At 37.6% G+C, this 20,853-nt stretch overlaps 1 protein-coding gene across 3 annotated transcripts in view; it reads left to right on the top strand.

The window, feature by feature from the left end:
* Positions 1–20,594, top strand: part of LOC149556535 (uncharacterized) — an 84,078-nt gene extending 63,484 nt beyond the window's left edge. The window contains exons 3-6 of one of the 3 annotated variants that reach the window (XM_089830842.1): positions 19,738–19,797; positions 19,901–20,031; positions 20,124–20,308; positions 20,488–20,594. In XM_089830842.1, the coding sequence (XP_089686968.1) occupies positions 19,738–19,797; positions 19,901–20,031; positions 20,124–20,308; positions 20,488–20,520 (409 nt within the window). In that variant the 3' untranslated portion in view covers positions 20,521–20,594. Of the gene's footprint in view, positions 1–19,737; positions 19,798–19,900; positions 20,032–20,123 lie in introns of all 3 variants that reach the window. The other 2 variants (XM_089830840.1, XM_089830841.1) reach the window with 2 other exon arrangements.
* The last annotated feature ends 259 nt before the right edge of the window (positions 20,595–20,853 follow it).

Here is a 20,853-nt window from a genome sequence, read left to right as displayed (position 1 = left end):
AAAATTCTTGGAATTGTTTAATATATTCATTCAATGTTCCTATTTGCTTAAGATGTGTTAACTCTTGAAAGTACCATTCAATATCCTTCTCATCAAATCTGTTCATAAGTTTTTGAGAGAACTCTTCATAGGTTTTTACATCTTTATGCGCTAATGAGATACGTTCATGAGTCCACCAATCATGTGCTACTCCACCGAGATGGATTATGGTAAATTAGAGGGCGTCTTCTTTTGTCATGGGGTTTAGAATAAAAAATGGGTTTAGTTTTCTAACCATTGATGGGCTGTAATTTCCCCTAATCCCTTAAAAATTGGAATTGCTACCTTGCTTACTTTGCATTTGAGTTCTTTAGTCATATGCCTTCTAGGCATCTCTCTTCTTTTATCCTCACAAAATTCCCTAAATGAGACTAGATTTGTAATGTGAGGTTCTAGAGCTGCATATGCTCTTACAATGTCTTCAGTGCTAGTTAGGAGATGCTCTACCCCTTCCTCCTCTCTTAGGTTTACTCCTCTAGATAAGAATGTGGGTTGGGGAAGGTTGGTGTTTGAAGTCATATTGTTATTTTCAGAATGGATTGAACTAGTTTCTCTCCCTAGGTTGGGTTGTCTTCTTAAATTATGGATTGAAATTCCCATGTTCTGTAAGGCTTGGAGGAGGGCCTGATTTGACTTCTCCATTTGATTCAATATAGTTTTTTTGGTTTGCTTCATATAGGATTCATCTCATTTGCTAAGTCGTCCATTGTAGTTTTCTTTGCTCTCCTCTCGTTAGTTTGCATAAGCCTTCACTCATAGGATGGCAAGATTATGCTCTGATGCCACTTTAGTGTCCCATCTTTTAGCTTACAGAATGAAAGTTGGAACCTGAAACAAATCGTTAGTGCATTATGGAAAATATATATTAAAACATGTTAGAAATATGGAACAAGTTAAATATCAATCTAAATACTATTCCTTACTAACCCCTCTTAATCCCTCGAAAGGGACTCTTCTCAAATTACCTAACCCTCTAAGATAATTTATCTTTGATTAGGTAATTGTCATATGAAGAGCACCCTTCCTAAGGCCTCTAGGATCTTTGATTATACTCATTACTACTTGGTAGAGATCCCATCGCTAACCAAGTCTCTTATCTCTAACATATGCATATGATTGACCATTGCAATATATATTGCCTTTGATTGCTTCTCTACAAATCTCTCCCCTAGAATTCCTATTTGGAATCCAACATTCAGTCTAGAATGTCCTCTATCTCTAAGCTCTTGTTCCAAGAGAAATTCGGTATAAAAAATGGATGCTCTCTACCAAGTGTTTGCTTGGTCTTTATGAGAACCATAGGGTTCTCCTCTTATGTATTCAATGATTACAAAATTCTCTTTGTTAGTGTTAAGTTCACATACCTTATAGTGACAATTTTATGCTCCTTAAGTTGTTTAATTCTCTATCCACTATTTTTACCAATCTTTAATTTTCTTCAATTGTGAATTAAGGGTGATTTGTGATACTTATATTATATCCCTTACTAGCTTCATTTGTCTATTTATTCAATGTTCTATAGGTATGTGTTGTGAGGTTTTCACACCATCGCCCCAAAATTTTTGAGGGCCCCTTTTTTGGGGCAAGCCTTGGCAATTTTGGGAGTTGTTTGGAATTTTTTGGTTGCCTCAGAAAAATTTGGAGTTGTCCAGAGGTTATTGAATTGGAGATTTTACACCTTGGACGTCTTGGTCTCCAGGAGGGGATTTGGTTTGTTTTCACCCGGTGCGAAGCTTGATTTTTTGGAACATGTAATTTTGTCCTTAGGCCAAATAGGTTTCAACAACAACATTCTTTTCAATGGTTAAAACGATATCTAGTAGGACAAATTTGCAAATTTTGGGCTTAGGTGGATTTTTGAAAATTTGATATAATTGTGTAAGCTTGAGCATTTTCAAAATGAATTTGTGGACTTAGTTGTTTTGGAAATCTTGAAAATTCTTCGGTGAAAAGAAATTTTGATAGTGAAATCGAATTTAGAGTTTAAATTTCGATTGCCAGGAAAATGATTTATTGTGTTAAAAAATTGAAATTGTATTGTGAAATTGAAATTGGATTAAATTGCAAAATCTCATTAATTTGGTTGAAGTTTTGCCTAGAGGATTTTAGAAATGTTAAAGGAAATTGGTAATTTGGAACTGAAAATTGATTTTGGCTTGCTAGATTCGATTTTAGTGACATTTTAATTGCCAAAATGTTGTTAAATGAAAATTTTGACATCTCCTAGGCTTACCTTGTTTCTATTTTGCAATTCTGGATCAAACTAGTAATTAAATGGGCCAATTTCGCTATGAGGCTCAGTTATTTTCATGTTTTATTTAAATCTGGGCCATCTTTGGGGGATTAACTTAAATTTTGTTTCCTTCCAGGCAGGTCGGCCCACTTTGGAGGTCAATAGGAGGATATAAGACGGGACTTCCCCCCTCTTATTTCTCATCCACTCCCATCTTCCTTTGCGAGGTTGAGCGATTTTTCCTCCAATTGGGCAATTTTCTCCTTGGCAGTGATTTTTGAAAGTCTAATTTTCATTTTTTGAGCAGTGATTTCTTCCTTGGAGATGGGTGATTTCTGCCCTAAGGTGAATTTGGAGGTTTGATTTTTGCAAGATTGACAACAATTTTGGGGTTTGGTTTTCCTCCAAAGGCAGCGATTTTTTTCCTCCAGCTATGGTGATTTTATTTGGTGGAGAGGCAAGGTGATTTGAGATCTGATTTTTTTGCAATTGTGGGCAAATTTAGAGGGTTGAAATTCTGATTTGGAGCAAACTTTTCTGCCCTAGGGCAGCGATTTTCCTTCAAATTGGACGATTTTGGCAAGGAGGTCGAATTTTGGTGAAAGGGGCAGATTTTTGAAAGTAATTCATTTGCTAGGGCATCACATTTTGGAGGACTGAAATTTTTGAGATCAGATCTGAATTTCAAAAAGCTCGAGTGTAGGCTGAAGGCAGATTTAATGTAAGATTCTCATTCATTTTTAGAGGTGAAGATTGGTTTTAAAGGCGGATTTTATTCCTTATTCTTGCTTGGTTTGTTTCCCTTATATTCTTCTTGCACTATTCATCCACTACTTCATCATTTCTATTGATAGGCTGAAGTTGGGAGATATAAGTGTAGATTTCATGATAGGACATTTGGAGAGGCAGAAATAAGTTAGACCACCCTAGGATTGAAGTTGGGAGATATAAGTGTAGTCCATCCTAAGGTAATGAAGAGGCAGAAATAAGTGGTAGTCCCACCCCTAAGATTGAAGTTTGGAGATTGATAAGTGTAGAGATAGGATTTGGAGAGGCAAAACATAAGCTAGGTTCCATCGATAGTAAGAAGTTTGGAGATTGATAAGTATAGTCCATATCATTTAAAACGAAGGGGCAGAAATAAGTGTTTAGGAAGGTAGATGCTAGTGCAAGCAAGAACGCAAAGGGAACAAATACCAAAAAAGAAAAGACATGATGCCTAAGACCACCTTCTTCTCGAAAGTGAGGCGAGTAAGAGACACCAACAATTGACACAATGAACATGGTATAGTTGAAAGGCATGATAGCGGTAATGATGGATCAGGCAACCAAGTTCTTTCAGGATAATTAGAAGGCCTACTTCATACATCTAGGGCAGAATTGGTTACACAAAGGCAAGAAGGGAGTTACCAAGTCGTCAAAGCTCACCCAATTAAATTTCAAATCAGAGTATGGCGACCTTATTGTGCTTCTCAACCGGATCATGGGTGTGGCTCAAGGTATGCAATTTGAGAACTGGATGTACTATTTTATTGATGAAATTAAAACTGGAAAGAGAAAATTTGATTGGGCTAGAATTATAAGTGAAAATTTAGAGTTGCAACTTAGGATAGTGCAAAATCAAAAGCAATTCTACATGGGATCCTATCTTTTCTATCTGATTGTGAGACTATACGAAAATCCTAGACTTAAGACCTTAGGAGTAATTGGCAATGGGCTGGGGCAATGTTTGGTGCATGAGTGCTATCCATAGCTTCATTTGCACAACACCAAAGATTATAAGATGTTTTATGACGCCTTTGCCATGAAGACGGTAAGGATATTACAAGGGACAATTGCTAGGAGGCTCTCATTGAAGCGGAAACAAAAGAAGTACGGGAGTTGGTTCATCCAATTTCCGCAATTCACATATATTAGTGGTAGGAAGTACAGTTTGTCCTAAGAGACTTCCAAGGTACCCACTCGACAAGATAGTTTTGATGGAGTTGGCTAGGCAACTTGAGCATTATGATAAGATGATGAAACTTAAAGGTGAGACAGGGATTACCTTCTCATTTGGAATAGGCAATGATACTTGCCCCAATCCTATCGCCTTTGTAGCTGCGGAGGGGGAGTTAGAATCGTATCATTTAGGATGGTATAGAGCAAGACAAGGATTTGATCCTAATGGTCTTATCAAGACATCTCACGAAAACACATTCAAACATATTCCTACTATAGAAGATTTTTGGGCCAATGCACAAGATGACTTTCATGTAAGGAAGCTAGCTTTCTCAAGATTGTCAGTGGGCATGATGAGGGCAGTTAGACAGGGAGGCCTTAATATTCCTGATCAATTAGAAGATGATGAAAATGTGCTAAGAGAGGATTATGATATAGTGGATGGAACAGAGTTGGGTCCAATGGATTGGGATGATCATTAGGATCCTTCCTTAGAGGCAGTTACAAGGATAGTTGATCTACACACTGAGTCATGGTACAATGAGAAGTTAAGGCAATTACAAAGTCGGAAGATATGCCTTACTTATGAGAAGATGAAACCGGAGGAAGAAGGTCCAGTGGAGTCAGTCGGATAGAAAGGTGGCGGCAATAGCCAGCAATAAAGAGTAGTTAAGAGCAAGAAGAGAAATTTGGAGGTTGAGAAAAGTAAAAAACATTAGGAGCCTCCAACAAAGAGACAGAATGCAGCGCCGTCAAGGGAGAGTATAATTGAGGCTAGGAGCTAAGAGGTTAATACAAGTGGACAAAGGCTCTTGGTAGAGGTGAGCTCTGATTTAGAATCAAGTGGTTACAGCAACAGTACCGAATACTCTTCTCTCTCGGAGAACCAACATGGAAATGGTTTGATAGTCACTAGTGAAGAAGAGGATAGGCCAATTGATATTGAGGAAGTAAGCCAAGTGCCTAAGGCTGTTGGTGATGCTTTGCTAGTCGAATTGAATCCAGATTTGGGGACATGCACTGCACCGCTATGTTGAAGACAAATGCTTATGCCAAGAGGTGAGGTGGTGACTGTCCGAACAATTCAAGATATTCAAGGGTTAGTGGAAAAGGAAGATAGTGAAAAACATAAACAAATTGCAAAAACAATGTCAAAGGTAATCAGGAGCAATGATGAGGGTCATCGAAAAGTTTAGATTGCTATACCAAAGGTTAGCAAGGCAATGGATGAGATTGGAGCCCAGGAATATGAGATGGTAGAGTATAACTTGGGAAGAATCACAGATGACATGGAATGTAAGGAGATCTAGGAAGGCATGGTTTTAATTAGAGAAAGGTTGAGGAAGACAAACGAGAGGATTGTAAAGTTGGAGGCCGAAAACAAGTATTGGAGAGATTGCCATCCTATTCAACAGTTGCATCAGGTAGCCCTTCCGCAAGACAGTGGGAACAACATAGAAGAGATATTGGCTCAGCTACACGAAATCAAGGATTGGATCAGTGATATAATTCAAGATGGGCGAAGTTTCTTACCTTCCTTTATCTCGACATTCAGGTCATTGGTGGCTATTAGAGACAAATTCAAAACATTTGAAGGGGAGTGGAAGGATTTCCTTCTAGTCAAGGACTTAGCTGTTCCCAGGTTACGAGCATTTATTGGGCTACTAGAGAGATATTTGTAAAGAACCAAGTTGGTGGACGAAGGAGGAATGAGTACGGCGGACTCTTGTATGTTGCCTTGACCATTAGATTGAGGATACTTGAACAAATACGGAATGAGATTGCACAACATAGCCCAGGTGTTGACACTTCCATTTCAACCATGTTGAGCGATGTTGGGGTTGCACTTGATTTTGAAGATATCGAGAGGGGAACGTTAATGAGATAGAGTTTGGATCGAGATTGGATGAGTTGGGGAAGGTTGCCATCAAGAAGAAGCATTTGGGCACCCTTGCCTCCCTCATTGCCTTTATTAGATATGCGAAGGAATATGAGAAGGGTCACAAGAAGACACTGCAAGCAGGAAGCAATATGATGAATTTAGATGAGCTCAAGATGAAGCACACGCCTTGCCCTCCCATGAAGGAAATTAACAATAGGCTAGCCAAGTTCATTGCCTTGGCTAAGAAGATGAAAGAAAAGGGTAGAATTATAATAGAAGATCATTTGATGTAAGCCCAAGTGGAGAATTCTCCTTTCTTTTGGGTAGGATAGGTGTCTGATTTTGATTGGCCACCATTTTGGTGCCTTCTCATTGGTTGCCACTTTTCCTTTTTTTCATTGGTCCATTGATGAGGTGACATCTTCTCATTGGTCAATGGGGTGGCAACCCTAATTAGGGTTTCTGGGATTCGATCTGGATCGTTGATTTTGCCTCTTAATCTCTACCGTTGGTTGTAATTTGGCCCCTACATAAGGCCATTTGCTCTCACTTGTAAAGGGTTGAAGAAAATTGTTGCTTAAGATAATACCAAAATTGCTTCTCTTATCATTGTTGTGTCTTGCATGGTGATTAAGAACACTTGGTGTTATTTCATGGTTTTTACTTCCAATAGAAAGTTAATTAGGGCTGAAGAAAATTGTTGCTTAAGATAATACTAAAATTGTTTTTCTTATCATTGTTGTGACTTGCATGGTGATTAGGGACACTTGGTGTTATTGCATGGTTTCTACTTCCAATAGTTAGAGTTAAATTCCATTGAAATCATTAAAGTAGATTTTATTTCAAGAAAGTTGTTAAGCAAGAGTAAGAATAGATGGTTAGTTGTATGGTGATATTAGTGGATGTTTGATAGGGATCTATAAACTAGGCCACTAGCATCCCAACGGCTTGTTAGGAAGCCTTGCATGGTAATCTAGTGTTTTTTCTCTTGAATCATTGCATCTATGGAGGTAGAGCCGCTGGTAAGCTTTCATCAGATTTGATCCTCGTCCATTTGCTAATCTTTCCATTCGTTAGGAGTAGAGGTAAAATAGCAAGTAGTTTAGTAGTTGGATTTCATTCTTGGAACAACTTTGAAAATTAGAAATATCATCAAAGGTATAAGTCATTTGAACACGCACCCTTCATCATCATCGCCATCAACACTATTTGACACTAGTATACGTTACAAAGCTAGGTTCCATCATCATCAACGCGAAAGTTCGACATCCTTGAAAGAGCAACGTAAGCTTGCCTACGTGATTAACCAACAAATCACATAAATCTAACCGAGTTATTATCCACAGATGTAAGGAACCTTGGAGTTTTTCTCATGTTCTTCATAAGTATTTACTTTTCAAGAGAGGGTTGAGTGTTTGATATTCCGTATCAAGTATTCAATTCCTATATGTTATGTAGTGGTGGTACAAAACTGACATCAATGGTATGTTTGCAACTCTAATAATTGGTGTGGGGTTGACGTCTAATTACTTATTGGTGCTTGCGTTCAGCTCATTTTGACTTCAATACTCAATGCTGGTATCCCTTATTGTTCCTCACCATCTAGTTGTCCTTCCCTTCACAATTCCAGTGATCTCCTTGTAAGCAGTGTGAATGGTGATATGGTCTATTATTTTCTTGTCTGTGACTGCTCACTATCTTTGTGCAATACTCCTGCTATGATTGCTTGACTATGATGCTCACTGGATGTCTAGTTGTCCACATGTGTGTTCGCTCCTTTTATTCTGTTTGTGCTTGTGTATATGTTTCCAATAATTAATTACAGTATGGACTCCCTACGTAGAACTTAGTCGTACTTTTGATTGGCAAATGCAAATCTGAGTTGATTATTTATCATACTGTTTCCTTCATCTTTGTGTATCGCTTCGATTGGTTCCCTTTGTTTCTGAAAGTAGTATGTCTTTTTTCTGTGATGATGATTTATGTACACTCAACCTTGTATAATTAATATGATTTGGACCAAGTCATGTCCCTTGGCCATGACTTTGGTTATGCGATCCTTGGAGTAATATTTAGATTCTTATATATTTAGTTCATAGTAATTGATATGGTAAATATGGTTAATTTATCTATTAGATACTTTCTTTATTTATAATAGTTTTTTAACATAATCTATTTGTCTTATCAACTTAACTATTTATTCTATTGTAATAATTTGATATAATAATATTTCAATATAATCTATATCAATTTAATTATTTGTGCAAAGGCATCTTTAAAAGAAGATTACTTTTATTTACTATTTATTTAGGAAATTAAATACACACACACACACACGTGTGTGTGTGTATGGTTTTTATCAAGTACTCATTTTGGGGTCATTAGAGCAATGCAATACCTTAGAGGGATCTGCGGACGTCGTCTGTGATTCATTGGAGGGAAAGAAAACATAGAATACTTATTAGACCAATATGAAGGTTCAGAGATTTCTACAGAGGAGGAAGGAGAGAACACATCCAGGAAGAAGTAAAAAAAAGAAGAATAACAGGGAGGCTTCACCGACTATCTCTTCTCAGGTGGCCACTAGGAGTAAGATCAAGGTGGATGTTGGAGCTAAACCGAAAATGCCAGGAAAACTGAAAGCCAGTTCTATTAGAGATGAAGGAAGTAAGAATATTGCGGATGGTACTCAATTGATCATTCTGGAAGTATGCTCTCTTAAGAAAAAATGAAAGTCATATCATGGAATATTCATGGTCTCAATGGACTGTGTTGAGAAACCTAATTAGAGATCATAGGCTAGATATTGTGTTGATTCAAGAAACCAAAGCGACTAAGGAAAGAATGAAATGTTTGAAAGTGTTTAAGATTTTTTCGGTGGCTGGGTCCAGTTTGGATGGTGCCTCTAGGGGCCTTTCTGTTCTGTGGAATGCTTCTAAAAGTAAAGGTGAAGTTCTGTATGAAGCAAGTAATATTACGTTTGTTAATTTTACTAATTTCAAGGATGGTGATAACTGGACTATTACTAATGTGTATGCTCCAAATTTGAAAAGGGGAAGATTTAAATATTGGGAAAGAACTAAGTATATTTATGCTTCTTTGTCTTGTAATAGATGGATTGTAATGGGGGATATTAATACTCCTCTCAGAGAAGCGGAGAATCGAAGAAATGGAGTGGCTTTGCTACCGACCTAGATAGCAGGTTGGATCACATGAGCTTTATCAATGATCTTGCTCTTATTGATGTGGATTTGCAAGGCACTGAATTTACCTGGTCTAATAGGAGAATGGGAGAGGAGTGTATTCAGGTGAGACTGGATATGGCCCTGATTTCATTTGGTTTTCTTTCCTTTTTCAAATGTTCTCTTTTGGCTTTGGCTAGAGTTGGAAATGACCACTCTCCTATTTCTCTGATATTGGATCATTTGGACTGAAAGAACTTTTTGTTTAGATTTGAGATATGTGGCTTGGTCACTCGACTTTAAAGAACAATATATAGGAATGGTAGAATATCAAAAATGACAGTACAACGATGTTTAGAGTTGCCAAGAAGTTGAAAAATGTTAAGAATAAAATCAAGCATTGGAATAAAACTGATTTTGACAATATCTTTGAATCTAAAGCTGCCATTCTCTTGGATATGAATCAGATTCAAGGTGAAATTCAACAGTTGGGATATTGTACAGAGTGTCTCTCTAAAGAGAAAGATATCTTGTCAAAATATCATGATGTTATATCTGAGGAAGTTTTTGGAAACAAAGGTCAAGATCCTTATGGCTTAAGGAGGAAGATAGAAATACTAGATTCTTTCATCTCACTGCTCTCAAGCATCGTGGTGCCAATATAATATCTAGATTGGTTAAGAATGATAATACTATTTGGGATGAAGAAGAAATTAATTCAGAGGCTATAAGGATTTTCTTTGACTAACTGTCCGCTGACTCTAAACTTTCATATAAGGATCTAGAGAGGCTTCTCAGTAATATTTGTTCAATTATAAGCAGAGATATTGTGAAGACAGATGTCATCAAAGTGGTTCAAGAATTCTTTGGGTCCAAAAGTCTTCTAAAAGAAATTAATACGATGTTCCTTGTGCTCATTCTGATGGTGGCTGGGGCTGGCTCTATGGATAAGTCCCGTCCCATCAGCCTATGCAATTCATTTTATAAGATTATCTCGAAGGTGCTTACCCTTAGGCTTCTTGCTGTGCTCCCTTCAATTATCTCTCACTAGTAGTCTGGTTTTGTCCTTGGAAGGCAGATTCTTGATTCCATCATTTTGGTCCATGAAGTGATTCATTCCCTTGAATCTTCATCAAATCATGCTTTCTTCTTCAGCTAGATTTGTCTAAGGCTTATAGGGTTTTTGTCTAAGGTGTTAGAAGCTTTCGACTTTGATCATAAGACTTGTAAGCTGATATCTCATTTGCTTTCTTTTGCTTCCATGGCAGTTATTGTCAATGATTCCCCTTCTTTCTTTTTGAAACCCACCAGGGGTTTGAGGTAGGGCAATCCTTTATTTCTTGTCCTCTTTATTATTGTTGCTGATTGCCTTGGGAGGTTGATATCTGCTAGTATTGCCTCTAAGAGTTTGGTGGGGATTAAGTCAACCTTTGCCAGTCTTACCTTTTCTCACCAAAAATTTGTTGATGATACTATGGAGGCTAAGAACATAAACGAGCTGCTCAATTGCTAGAGTAATGCTACAGGATAGTTGATTAATTGGGACAAGAGCTCTTTGTATTTTATTAACACCCCCCTTGACAGACAACATTGTATTGCTGATTAATTGGGTTGTAATATAGGAGACTTCCAACAACTTATTTGGGTCTTCCTCTTTCGTTAAAAGCCCCTCAGTCCTTTTGGACCAGCTTGGTTGGGTGGGAAGGAGTGCTGCTAAGTCAAGTTGGTAAGCTCCAACTTCTTAAGTCCTCTCTTCAAAATTTGCCTACTTATGCTCCTAGTCTTTGTATTTTATTAACACTCCCCTTGACAGACAATGTCGAATTGCTGATATATTGAGATGTAATATAGCAGACCTTCTGGCGACTTATTTGGGTCTTCCTCTTTGGTTGAAATCCCCTGACTCTTTCTGGAGCAGCTTGAGTGATAAATTTAATAAGAACTTGGTTGGGTGGAAAGGAGTGCTGCTAAGTCAAGTTGATAAGCTCCAACTTCTTAAGTCCACTCTTCAGAATCTTCCTACTTATGCTCTTTGTCTTTTCTCTAATACCTCTAAATATGTGGAGGCTATTGAAAGGATTCAAAAGAGTTTCTTATGGTTGGGAGCTGAAGAACTTAAAAAAAACCCTCTTATTTATTTCATGGGATAAGGTCTATGTTCCTAAAAATAGGGGTGACTTGGGTATAAGAAAGATAAAAGCCTTTAATCAAGCTTTGATGGCCAAGTAGGTTTGGAGAATTTTTCATAACAAGGTAGAATGGAGAGACATCCTTGCCTGTTAAGTATCTCTATAGTATCACGACCTTTTAGGACTCCTTGTTTTCAAACCATATTCTGCACAATTCTTCCATTTGGAATAGTATTCCGAAGGCTTGAATTACTGCTTCGATGGATATTAAATGGAAGGTTGGTAATAGGATGATAATCAAATTCTGGGATGACAATTGGTTTCCTATTGGGAAGTTGGTTGATCATGAGGACTTTAGTGAGTGGAAAGACATCTTCTTGGCCTAATTTGGTAGCTTGGTTGCTAATTACTGTAATGGAGATGCTTGGTTGAACTTATGTGAGATTTCTCCCCAACTTGCATCCTTGATGACTATTCTTTCTTCTATTGTCATTGTTGATAGGCCAGACACCCTTGTTTGTGCTGTCTGGATGTTTGGATCCTTTACTGTGGCCTCATCCTACTATCTCTCTTCTATTGTCCCCGATCCTCCCCCTTACCTAGTCTTATTCCAATACTGAACATCTTTTTTTGGATCCTTCTTCAGAATAGAGTTCTTAGTGTGGATAATATTTATAAGAGGGGATTTATCTCCCAAATATGTGCATCCTCTATTGTGCTAATGAAGAATTGGCCAATCATCTTCTCATTCATTGTCCTTTCTCTAGAGAAATTTGGTCTCTCTTCTTTGGTAAACTCAACCTTCCCTGGGTCCTCCCCCCAAACCTGCCTGAGTGCTTCGTTTAGTGGTCCCTTCCTTTCCACCCTTCTAAGGTTTTCACCCAGTTTTGGCCCCTGTCTCTATCTCACATTCTTTGGGGAATTTGGAAAGAACACAACATGATTTTTAGAGATAGGTCCTCTTCTCCTAAGGCAGTCTTCAAGATTGAAAATGCTATCTTGGAAAACCTAAATTGTTTTGGTGGTGAATTCTCTAACCTAAATTTGGTCATTGAGTTTGTGCATATTACTAATCCTGTTAATTGCAGTAGAAGGGAAAGCAGGTGGCTCTTTCCTCTATTGAATTGGTGCAAAGCGAATTTTGATGGGGCAACTAAGGGAAACTTTGGGCTGGCTAGGTGTGGGGGAAAGTTGAGAGATCACTTTAGTTGATGCCTTGCTGTAGTGGCACTTCCCTTGGGAAAGAAGACGAACCACTATGTGGAGGCGATGACGGCTTTTTAAGCTACTAGCATGGCTAAGGACATGGGTATATTTAATCTATGGTTGAAGGGCGACTCAAATAATATCATCAACTGTTTAAAGGGGATTTCTAAATTGTCTTGGACTATTGATAATATAATCCAAGTGACAAAAAGTATCCTTAATACCATGGAGAATTATTTTATCTCTCGTGTTTATCAAGAGTCCAACAAGACCGCTAACTCTATTGCCAAGGCGGCAGTGAGACTTAATTAGAGGATGTGCTGGCAAGGTGAATTGGCCCTCCCTACGAAGGTCATATCAAATATTAATTATGATTTAGTAAATGGCAAAGAGGGATTTATTTCAAATGATGTCAATGGTACCTCGAGTTGATGGTTTATTGATTACGAGACATTCAAAGGATTGCAAGGAAAGTGGTGTAATGATTTCCCCTTTTTCCCACACATTTTATGGGTGATTTTGAGCACCGTCTCTTATTTTTTCCTTCTTAGCCAATTTAATTTGGGCAAGTGCTTTATTTGTTGTTTGTTCGGTTTTTTGGTGTGTGTTTTGCACAATAAGAGTATGGGTGGACAACAAAGATGTAGGGAGCCAAATAATTTCGAGAAATGGACGAGGAGAACCAGGGTGTGAGAGATCTTGCATGATGGTGGTCTAATGCCATTCGTGGAGAAATTGCATGGTGTTAACCCTGATGGTACTAAGCTTTCCGTCAAGAGCTAGATTGAAGGGACCTTGAATAATTTTTGGAGAAGTGTCACAGTAATAGAAGAGATCATATACCAAGTCATTGGAATTCCTATTGTTAGGAAGAAGTTTTACAGAGATGGGAAGATCTCTAATAGTGTTGTTGAGGACTTCCTTAAGGATGAAGAGGAGTGGGATGCTTTGATTAAGAACGATAAGACATATTGTCCTCTTAGTTCTATAAAAAAGATCTGAGGGTTCGTGCTGAGAATTATTGTTTATTATATCACTCTAGATAGGAGATTTTTTTGTATCTGCACCCATCACTTTGTCTTGTTGAACCATTTCAGACATGCTATCAAAATCTCCATTCCCTTTTATCTGTACACTTCTATCAATACCAACATCAATGGGATTAGAGAAAGGGTGGTTACAAACCCTCCTTTGCATGATGGCCTCATTCTCTTTATTTATGAATACATTAAGGTTCATTTTGTAGGGAAATCTATTGAGGAAAAGGTGGAGTCTAAGGGAGATTATGAAGACTCTGATTCCTAACAAGATTTTCCAAAGATGGAGGATGGTGAAGGCATGCATTCGGAAGACTTTGAGGCCACTACCACCAAAGAAAAAGGCAAGGGATCCTCTTCCAAGCATCCCCCTGAAGAATGTCAAGGAGGGGGTTAAAAACGCAAGATCACCAAAGTGGTTATTTCCTCTGATGAGGATTACAGTGAAGATGAGGAGGACATGGAGACAGATAGAGAAGAGCAGGACAACCACATAAAGAAAATGGGATCTCCTTCCTTTGCCATGAAGAACAAAAAACATAAGAAGGTTTTGTCAAAGACTCCTAGCAGAGAGGGTAAGGTCGCCAAAGAGACTCCTTGGAGCCTTCCCAGGAGCCTACTATGGATAACCCCTCCCTCTCCCCTATTATTAGGGATCCCCCCCATGGTGAAGAAAACTGGGAAGAATATTAATATTAGTACAGTGAAGCTGGGAATTGCTAGAGAGAAGATGAACCTGGCTGTTAGGGGTGAGGAGATTGGTGATGTTGATCTTAGGCAACTTATTGATCCTTCTATGTTGGTGCCGAGTGACTCTAGCAAAGAGTTACAAATGGATGTTCTTCACATTGCTAGGATCAGTCTATTGGAAAATTTTACGTCCATTAAGTGGCTATTCCATGAGATTAATGAGATCAATGGTAGGATGAATGCCCTTGAGACTAGATTTAATAATGTGACGGAGAATGATGTCATTGAGGGAGCCAACGTGGATACGGGTTTTGTGATGAATATTGCTACTCTTTCCAAGATGGAGGCCAAAGTCTTAGACTTGGATGGCAGGGTTTCTAGCATTGAGAATACCCTCAAAGACATCGTTGATTAGAGCTCTAAGATCTTGAGAGCCTCAAATGAGCATATTAAAATCCTCATTAGCAAGCTGGAGGGAACCTTCAAGGATAAGGCCATTATCAAGATCTCAGATGATAAGGAGGAGCATGCTGATAGCCAGGCAGGTCCGGGAAAGAGAAACAGATCCAGCACTAGGAAGATGGCTTCTGCTGCTACTGTAGAGATCAAGCATATCAAGCAGGTGGCTGAGAGGATGGATAAGCTCGAGCTGGAGGTTGCTGAGTTTCTAAAGAATTTGGGCTAGCTGGCCTGTATATTCTGGTGTTTGTGCTTTTTGTGCTTTTTGGTTTGTCACATCCTGTGCTTTGGGTGTTATCTTTTCTTGGCTGACTTTTTGTTTTCTGGCTGGCCTTGTTCTGTTTTGTCATGTTTCTACTTATGGGCTGTAATGTTTTAAATCGTTAGTCCTCTTTTGTATAGGGTTTCAGCGCCACTTCAAAACTTGTTTTCTCTTAATCAAAAACTTTCACATACAGTAACTTAATTACTTGAGCCTTATGTAACTTTCATGTTTAGTAACTTTTCTATAGGCTTTTGGGTTGATTGGTGAAGTTTGGAAAGTTTAGGTGTACCATGGTAGAAGTTTGCTAATGTTGTGAGAGTATTGAGGGATATATTCATGTTGATTCTTATTATTCGCTTTCTTTGTATGAATATAGTTTACTTATAGATTTTTAGAAGAAAATTTTAATTTGGGTTTTATCAAGTATGTGGTTTATTCATCTTTTAAGTTAGTGGTGCCATGGATTGTTACAAAGAATACATTTTTCTAAGTAATTTCTTGAGCCGTATGTAACTTTCATATTTAGTAACTTGTCTATAGTGTTTTTGATTGATTGGTGAAGTTAGGAAAATTTAGGTGTACCATGGTAGAAGTTTGCAATTGTTGTGAGAGTATTGAGGGATATATTCATGTTGATTCTTATTATTTGCTTTCTTTTTATGAATGTAGTTTACTTATAAACTTTTAGAAGAAAATTTCAATTTGGGTTTTATTAAGTATGTGGTTTATTCATCTTTTTAGTCAGTGGCACCATGGGTGGTTACAAGGAATACATTTTCCTAAGTTACCGGGTTTGTATCCCTTACCCTATGCACCCACACCAAGTTCGCACAATTATGGGTATGGCTAGGTGCTCCCAAGGTACTCCCTAGGCACACCAAGTATGCTGCAGGTGTGCACTCACGTAACCACTGCATAACAGTGCTAGCTAAGCTCCATACAAAATGCACTAAAGACAAAAAAAGGAAAAAAAATCAGATTGGTGAAAACACTCTTTTTCCCCTATTTTTCTGTGGATTCCGATTTACAGTATAGAGGATGATCAGAAGAACAAGTGCTGGAAATTTCACGAAAATCCAATGCGTTTTCCATTTTTTCAAATTAGGCCAAAGGTGCATTTTGTATGTGGAGCTTAGCCGCATTCCAACATACCCAAGACGTACCCTAGGCACACCTGGGCATACCTAAGGAAAACCCACACACTTGCACTTAGAAAAATGCACAATGAATTCAAAAAATCAAAATTTTAACCCTTGTTTGGACAAAAAACCCTAAAATGGTGCTTTAACCATCAATTCACCCTAAAACAACCACTAATTGGCATTTGGAATTGGTCAATGATGAAGTAGCATACTATCAAATTTATTTAGTTTTGCAATTTTGTATATTTCTTTAATTTTTGTGTGTGTGTATATATATGTGTGTGTGTGTGTGTGTGTGTGTGTGTGTGTGTATGTACATGTATATATGTACGGACATACCCAAGAGCAATTTTTTTTGCCCGTACCAACATACTAGGTTCTCATACCTGTAACTGGCCCATACCTATACCAGCAACTTAGACATTTTTTATTATATTGAATTAGGAATGTATAACAAAATATTTGATTTAAAGAAAATTATTTTTATCTTTGGTTCAACTCTTTATTTACACAACTTTCTTTTTGTTTTTGGTTATATTAATTGCAGGTTCAATTGGGGTTCAGTCCGTTGAAAAGAGAATACATTAAAGCAGCCATTGCTGTAAACCAATTCACATCAAAAGAAGAAAAAAATACATTTTTTTCCAGCTTTTCTTATGTGATCTTAAAATCATTTGAGAAGATGGTTTCTTTTTTAAATGAGCTTTTCGATTAGAAACTGTTTCCCAACCCCCTTTACTTGAGAGATACATCCTCCAAATCTAAACTCCCATCCTCTTCGACAGAGGAAAAATCCTTCTCTGAAGAATCTAAATGAAAAGCCTCAAATCCATGCTCTTGCCAAGGGAAAAACTATAGTATTTACTATTCTTGTTTCAAACTTGCGGTCTGTTCATTCAAATGCAGCGAAATTTGCTTCTTGAGCATGCTTAAGATTTGAATGAAGTCAATATTTTTTCCTTTAAATTTTGGTTAGAAGGAGAAGGCTTTTGATAAAACTGAACAGATTGCAGTTCTAGGCACAAATATTCTGTTGGGAATAAAGGAGGCATCTAAGTAGCTCCCAAAGCCTATATGCCCTCTAAAATTGATTTGATTGGTTAGAGAAGATATATCAGCTTTGCGATTCACAATTTGATCTCGTGATATAACTTCCACCAGGATCTGTGACCAGCAGGGTACCTGTTTCTAACCTAGACATGCATCTTATAAATGGCCAAGACTAGAACATTTTCTACATCTGATTGGCAGCCCACCATAATCAAGTAGTTGTTTCGAGATCTACTGCCTACTTTCAGGCAGATTTCAACTAGATGAGCAAGGCATAAATCCAATTCTACCATTATACGTGCAAAAGTAGGATGTGAGTGATCCTCATAAGAAATAGACACAAATTTGATTGGAGATTTTATATATACTTCCAGAGGCGAGCCAAACTAGAAGTGCAATGGAAGATTGGGCTGCCACAGCCATACTGGTAAAAGAATTTTTTTTTCAGTCATTGGATTAAAATTGAGTAACCATAGTTTGACAAATAAAGATGCATTCCACTAGTATCATGGTCCCTTGGCCAAAATAAAAACGTTATCCTCCTTAGCTTTGCAAGAGATTATAGAACCCCATGCGTAGAGATAAATATTCTTCCAGAAAGGGTTTCTAGGTTAGAGTTAACCATTTATCAAGCTTTGACAAAGTAGGGCATAGGTTGCCAAACCTACAGACTACACCTATTTCTTCATAATAGTCTGCTTCCTTCGTCACTTTATATCCCATTTTAAATAATGGCATATTCTGTGTCATTTGAACAGGCCTCCTGTAATCTCCCAGCTGCCAAAAAGAGGACCTCTTGCATTAGCAAAATATTATTGCTTTTTCCCGAACCATTGATGCTATGCTTTCCCCAAAAGGCCCTTATTACTACCCACAATTTCTGAATATTTTTGACCTTTAATATTTCTTCCAGCAGTCGCTTCCTCCATCCCTTCTCAATCCCCATCAACAGACCATGATACTTTTGCTCCTGCTCCCTTGCTAGGCGTGCGAGGGGAAATAGCTCCCTTTCCTCCCATTTGCTAAAGTCTGACCATATGCAGCAATACCCATGCCACTGTAAGGGTTTACAACAGTAGTTGTTGCTTCTATTACCCCTTTCACTCTCCATCCACTGCAAACACCAAACCAACGGGTGCAGGTCCAACTGTAGCCCCAAAAGTAGCACACAGAAATCTTTTTGCTTCAGAGACAAGGGTATAAAAATGCTGCATCATGGGCGACAGATTCTATAGCACCCTATGACCTACATTAAATACATGGATTTTTATTCTTAAGTTTTATTTTGCCCAAATAATGATTGATAATTATCTTATATTCTTTTTCCATGTTAAACAGTGTTAATATGATGGTGTATACATTACTATAGAGGTAAATTGACAAGTTTAGGGTATTGTATTGTAAAACAGAGGACAAAGGCAACAAAAATATGACACATTATGATGTGAAACTTCATATCTTGGCGACCAATCGGTGCTGACTTTGTTGGATTCCAGAACTTTCTTGCCTTCCAATCTACAGTTGAAGAGTATTTCAGCACTTGAATAATGCCGAACCTTGAGATTTAGATTTTCTGCAAAATTTTGAGGGTTATTTCTTAAAGTTTTCCTGGATATCACTACTACTCTATACCGTTTATTGCAAAGATTGCTTTTTTTCCGTTTGGTGTTGAAAGGGTATAGAGGTTATTGGCCTGAAATGCTTGAAGTTGATAGTTATCTTGCATTCATTTGGCAGTTTTTTGTAGAACTCATTGAAGTATACACTTGGAATTCATCCATACTAGTAGCTTTTCTCAAATTCATGCCTTTTTTGCCTGCTACATCTTCTTTGTTTCTTTCCTTTCCCTGAGTTTACTACGGTAGAAGCTTCATTGATTTTTAATGTTTGCAATTCCTTGTGTTTTCCTTGTTCTCTGTAGAGCATTCAAAGGTGTATGTCTTTGTGAACGATTTATTTGCTAAGTTAAAAAATTTCAGCTGTGAAGATATCTATACACCATGATTGTCTTAGATGGTGTCTCTTGATCTACTATTTTTGTGGCCTTTTTAACTTGTTAAAACTGTTACTTTCTTCAGTTACTCCTTGACTTTTTGTAAGATGTATGTTGTGCTAATTATTTATTCTTGATATGAGATGTTTCCTCCTAATTTTTTCTGTCTGTGATCCCGTCAATGAATTCTATATACCATAGTTCAAGCTGATTTTGTTTTTGAAGTGCTCTCTGTTGCTTGGAATTTTAGATTTTTCATTAATGTAAAGGATGGATTCGCAGGGCAGTCTTGCCACATGGTCATTTATTGTAATTTGTATATACCTTATACACCAATAATCTACGACGACTAGCAAAGCCACATTGTGTTTGCCATAGTTCCCTATCATGCTCCTAGAACCAATTTAGCCTTTTCTTAATTATGCTGTGAGCACTCTAAATCAATTATAACTCCATTGTTATCATCTTACATTTTTCTGTATCTTGCAGACACACAGACTTGCCACATTCTGTAAGTGTAACAATTCATGGGAAGAATATTCTAGTTGAGTAAGTATACACAGTTACAAACTACTGCAACATTTTTCAGAAGCATATTTAAATATGCTGTAAACAATGGTGATGTAATTCTTTGTTTGTGCACTATTGATAGGCATATATGTGGTTTCCCTCCAAAGAAAGAACTTGAAGAACGTGTACTTGCAAACTGTATTGATATCGTGGTGTTTGGACACTCACATGTTCCTGGCGTATGGTGGCATAATAATGTTTTGTATGTGAATCGTAAGTTAAAAGACAACTTTGTCGGACTTATGTTATTTCTTTTTAATTTCGTGAACTGACCTATTCCGATTTTTCAAATGTAAACCATGCAGCTGGCAGTGCTGGCCCAAGACGATTCAAGCTTCCACGTTGTATTGCATTTCTGATGATCCATTCAACAGGTGATGTTGAAGTAGAATTCACGCCAATTGGCTGTCTTCCACAAGACACGATTGGACTTCCATCACCATTTAAAATTCCGACAAAGTCCCATGACAAGTCAGATGAGAAAAATGAGGTAAAAGAAATAGCTAAAGATCATAGTAAACGACATAGGTAATCTTGCTATATTCCTTTTTGAATCGTTTTCTGGATCTTGAGCTTGGATATCTGATGATAGTTAGCACTTAATATTTCCTTCTGTGTAGTAGATTTTTCTATTATTGAGGCTATGTTTCCTGTAACATGTGAATACAGGGTTTTGTACATGGGCTGTTAATTGAGGCATGAATCGTCAATGAGTATTAATTGAAATGTCTTTTCTATCTTATAAATGGCGGCCAAACGAAATAATTTCTGTGATCTCTTTCCTTGTCAAACATTTTCCTTTTGTGCTTTTCCAAATTCCTTCAGAAATATTTTGTTCTAATACTCAGCTTTCTTCTCTCTCTTCATCTTTACATATTCCTTGTTCTCTAATTCTAAAATATTTTCACGTTGGTATCATTTTTTGTAAAACTGATGCACCTACAGCTATGTGCTTAACCTATCAGCAATTTGTCTATTATCACAATTATATGTGATCGAGTCTTTGGAAGTAAGCATTACGAGGATGACAAAGGA

Source organism: Cupressus sempervirens, chromosome 5 (genome assembly GCF_028749045.1).
Source record: "Cupressus sempervirens isolate cs-2001-9-10 chromosome 5, ASM2874904v1, whole genome shotgun sequence".
NCBI classification, from domain to species: Eukaryota; Viridiplantae; Streptophyta; class Pinopsida; order Cupressales; family Cupressaceae; genus Cupressus; species Cupressus sempervirens.
This window is presented reverse-complemented; position numbering and strand designations above follow the sequence as displayed.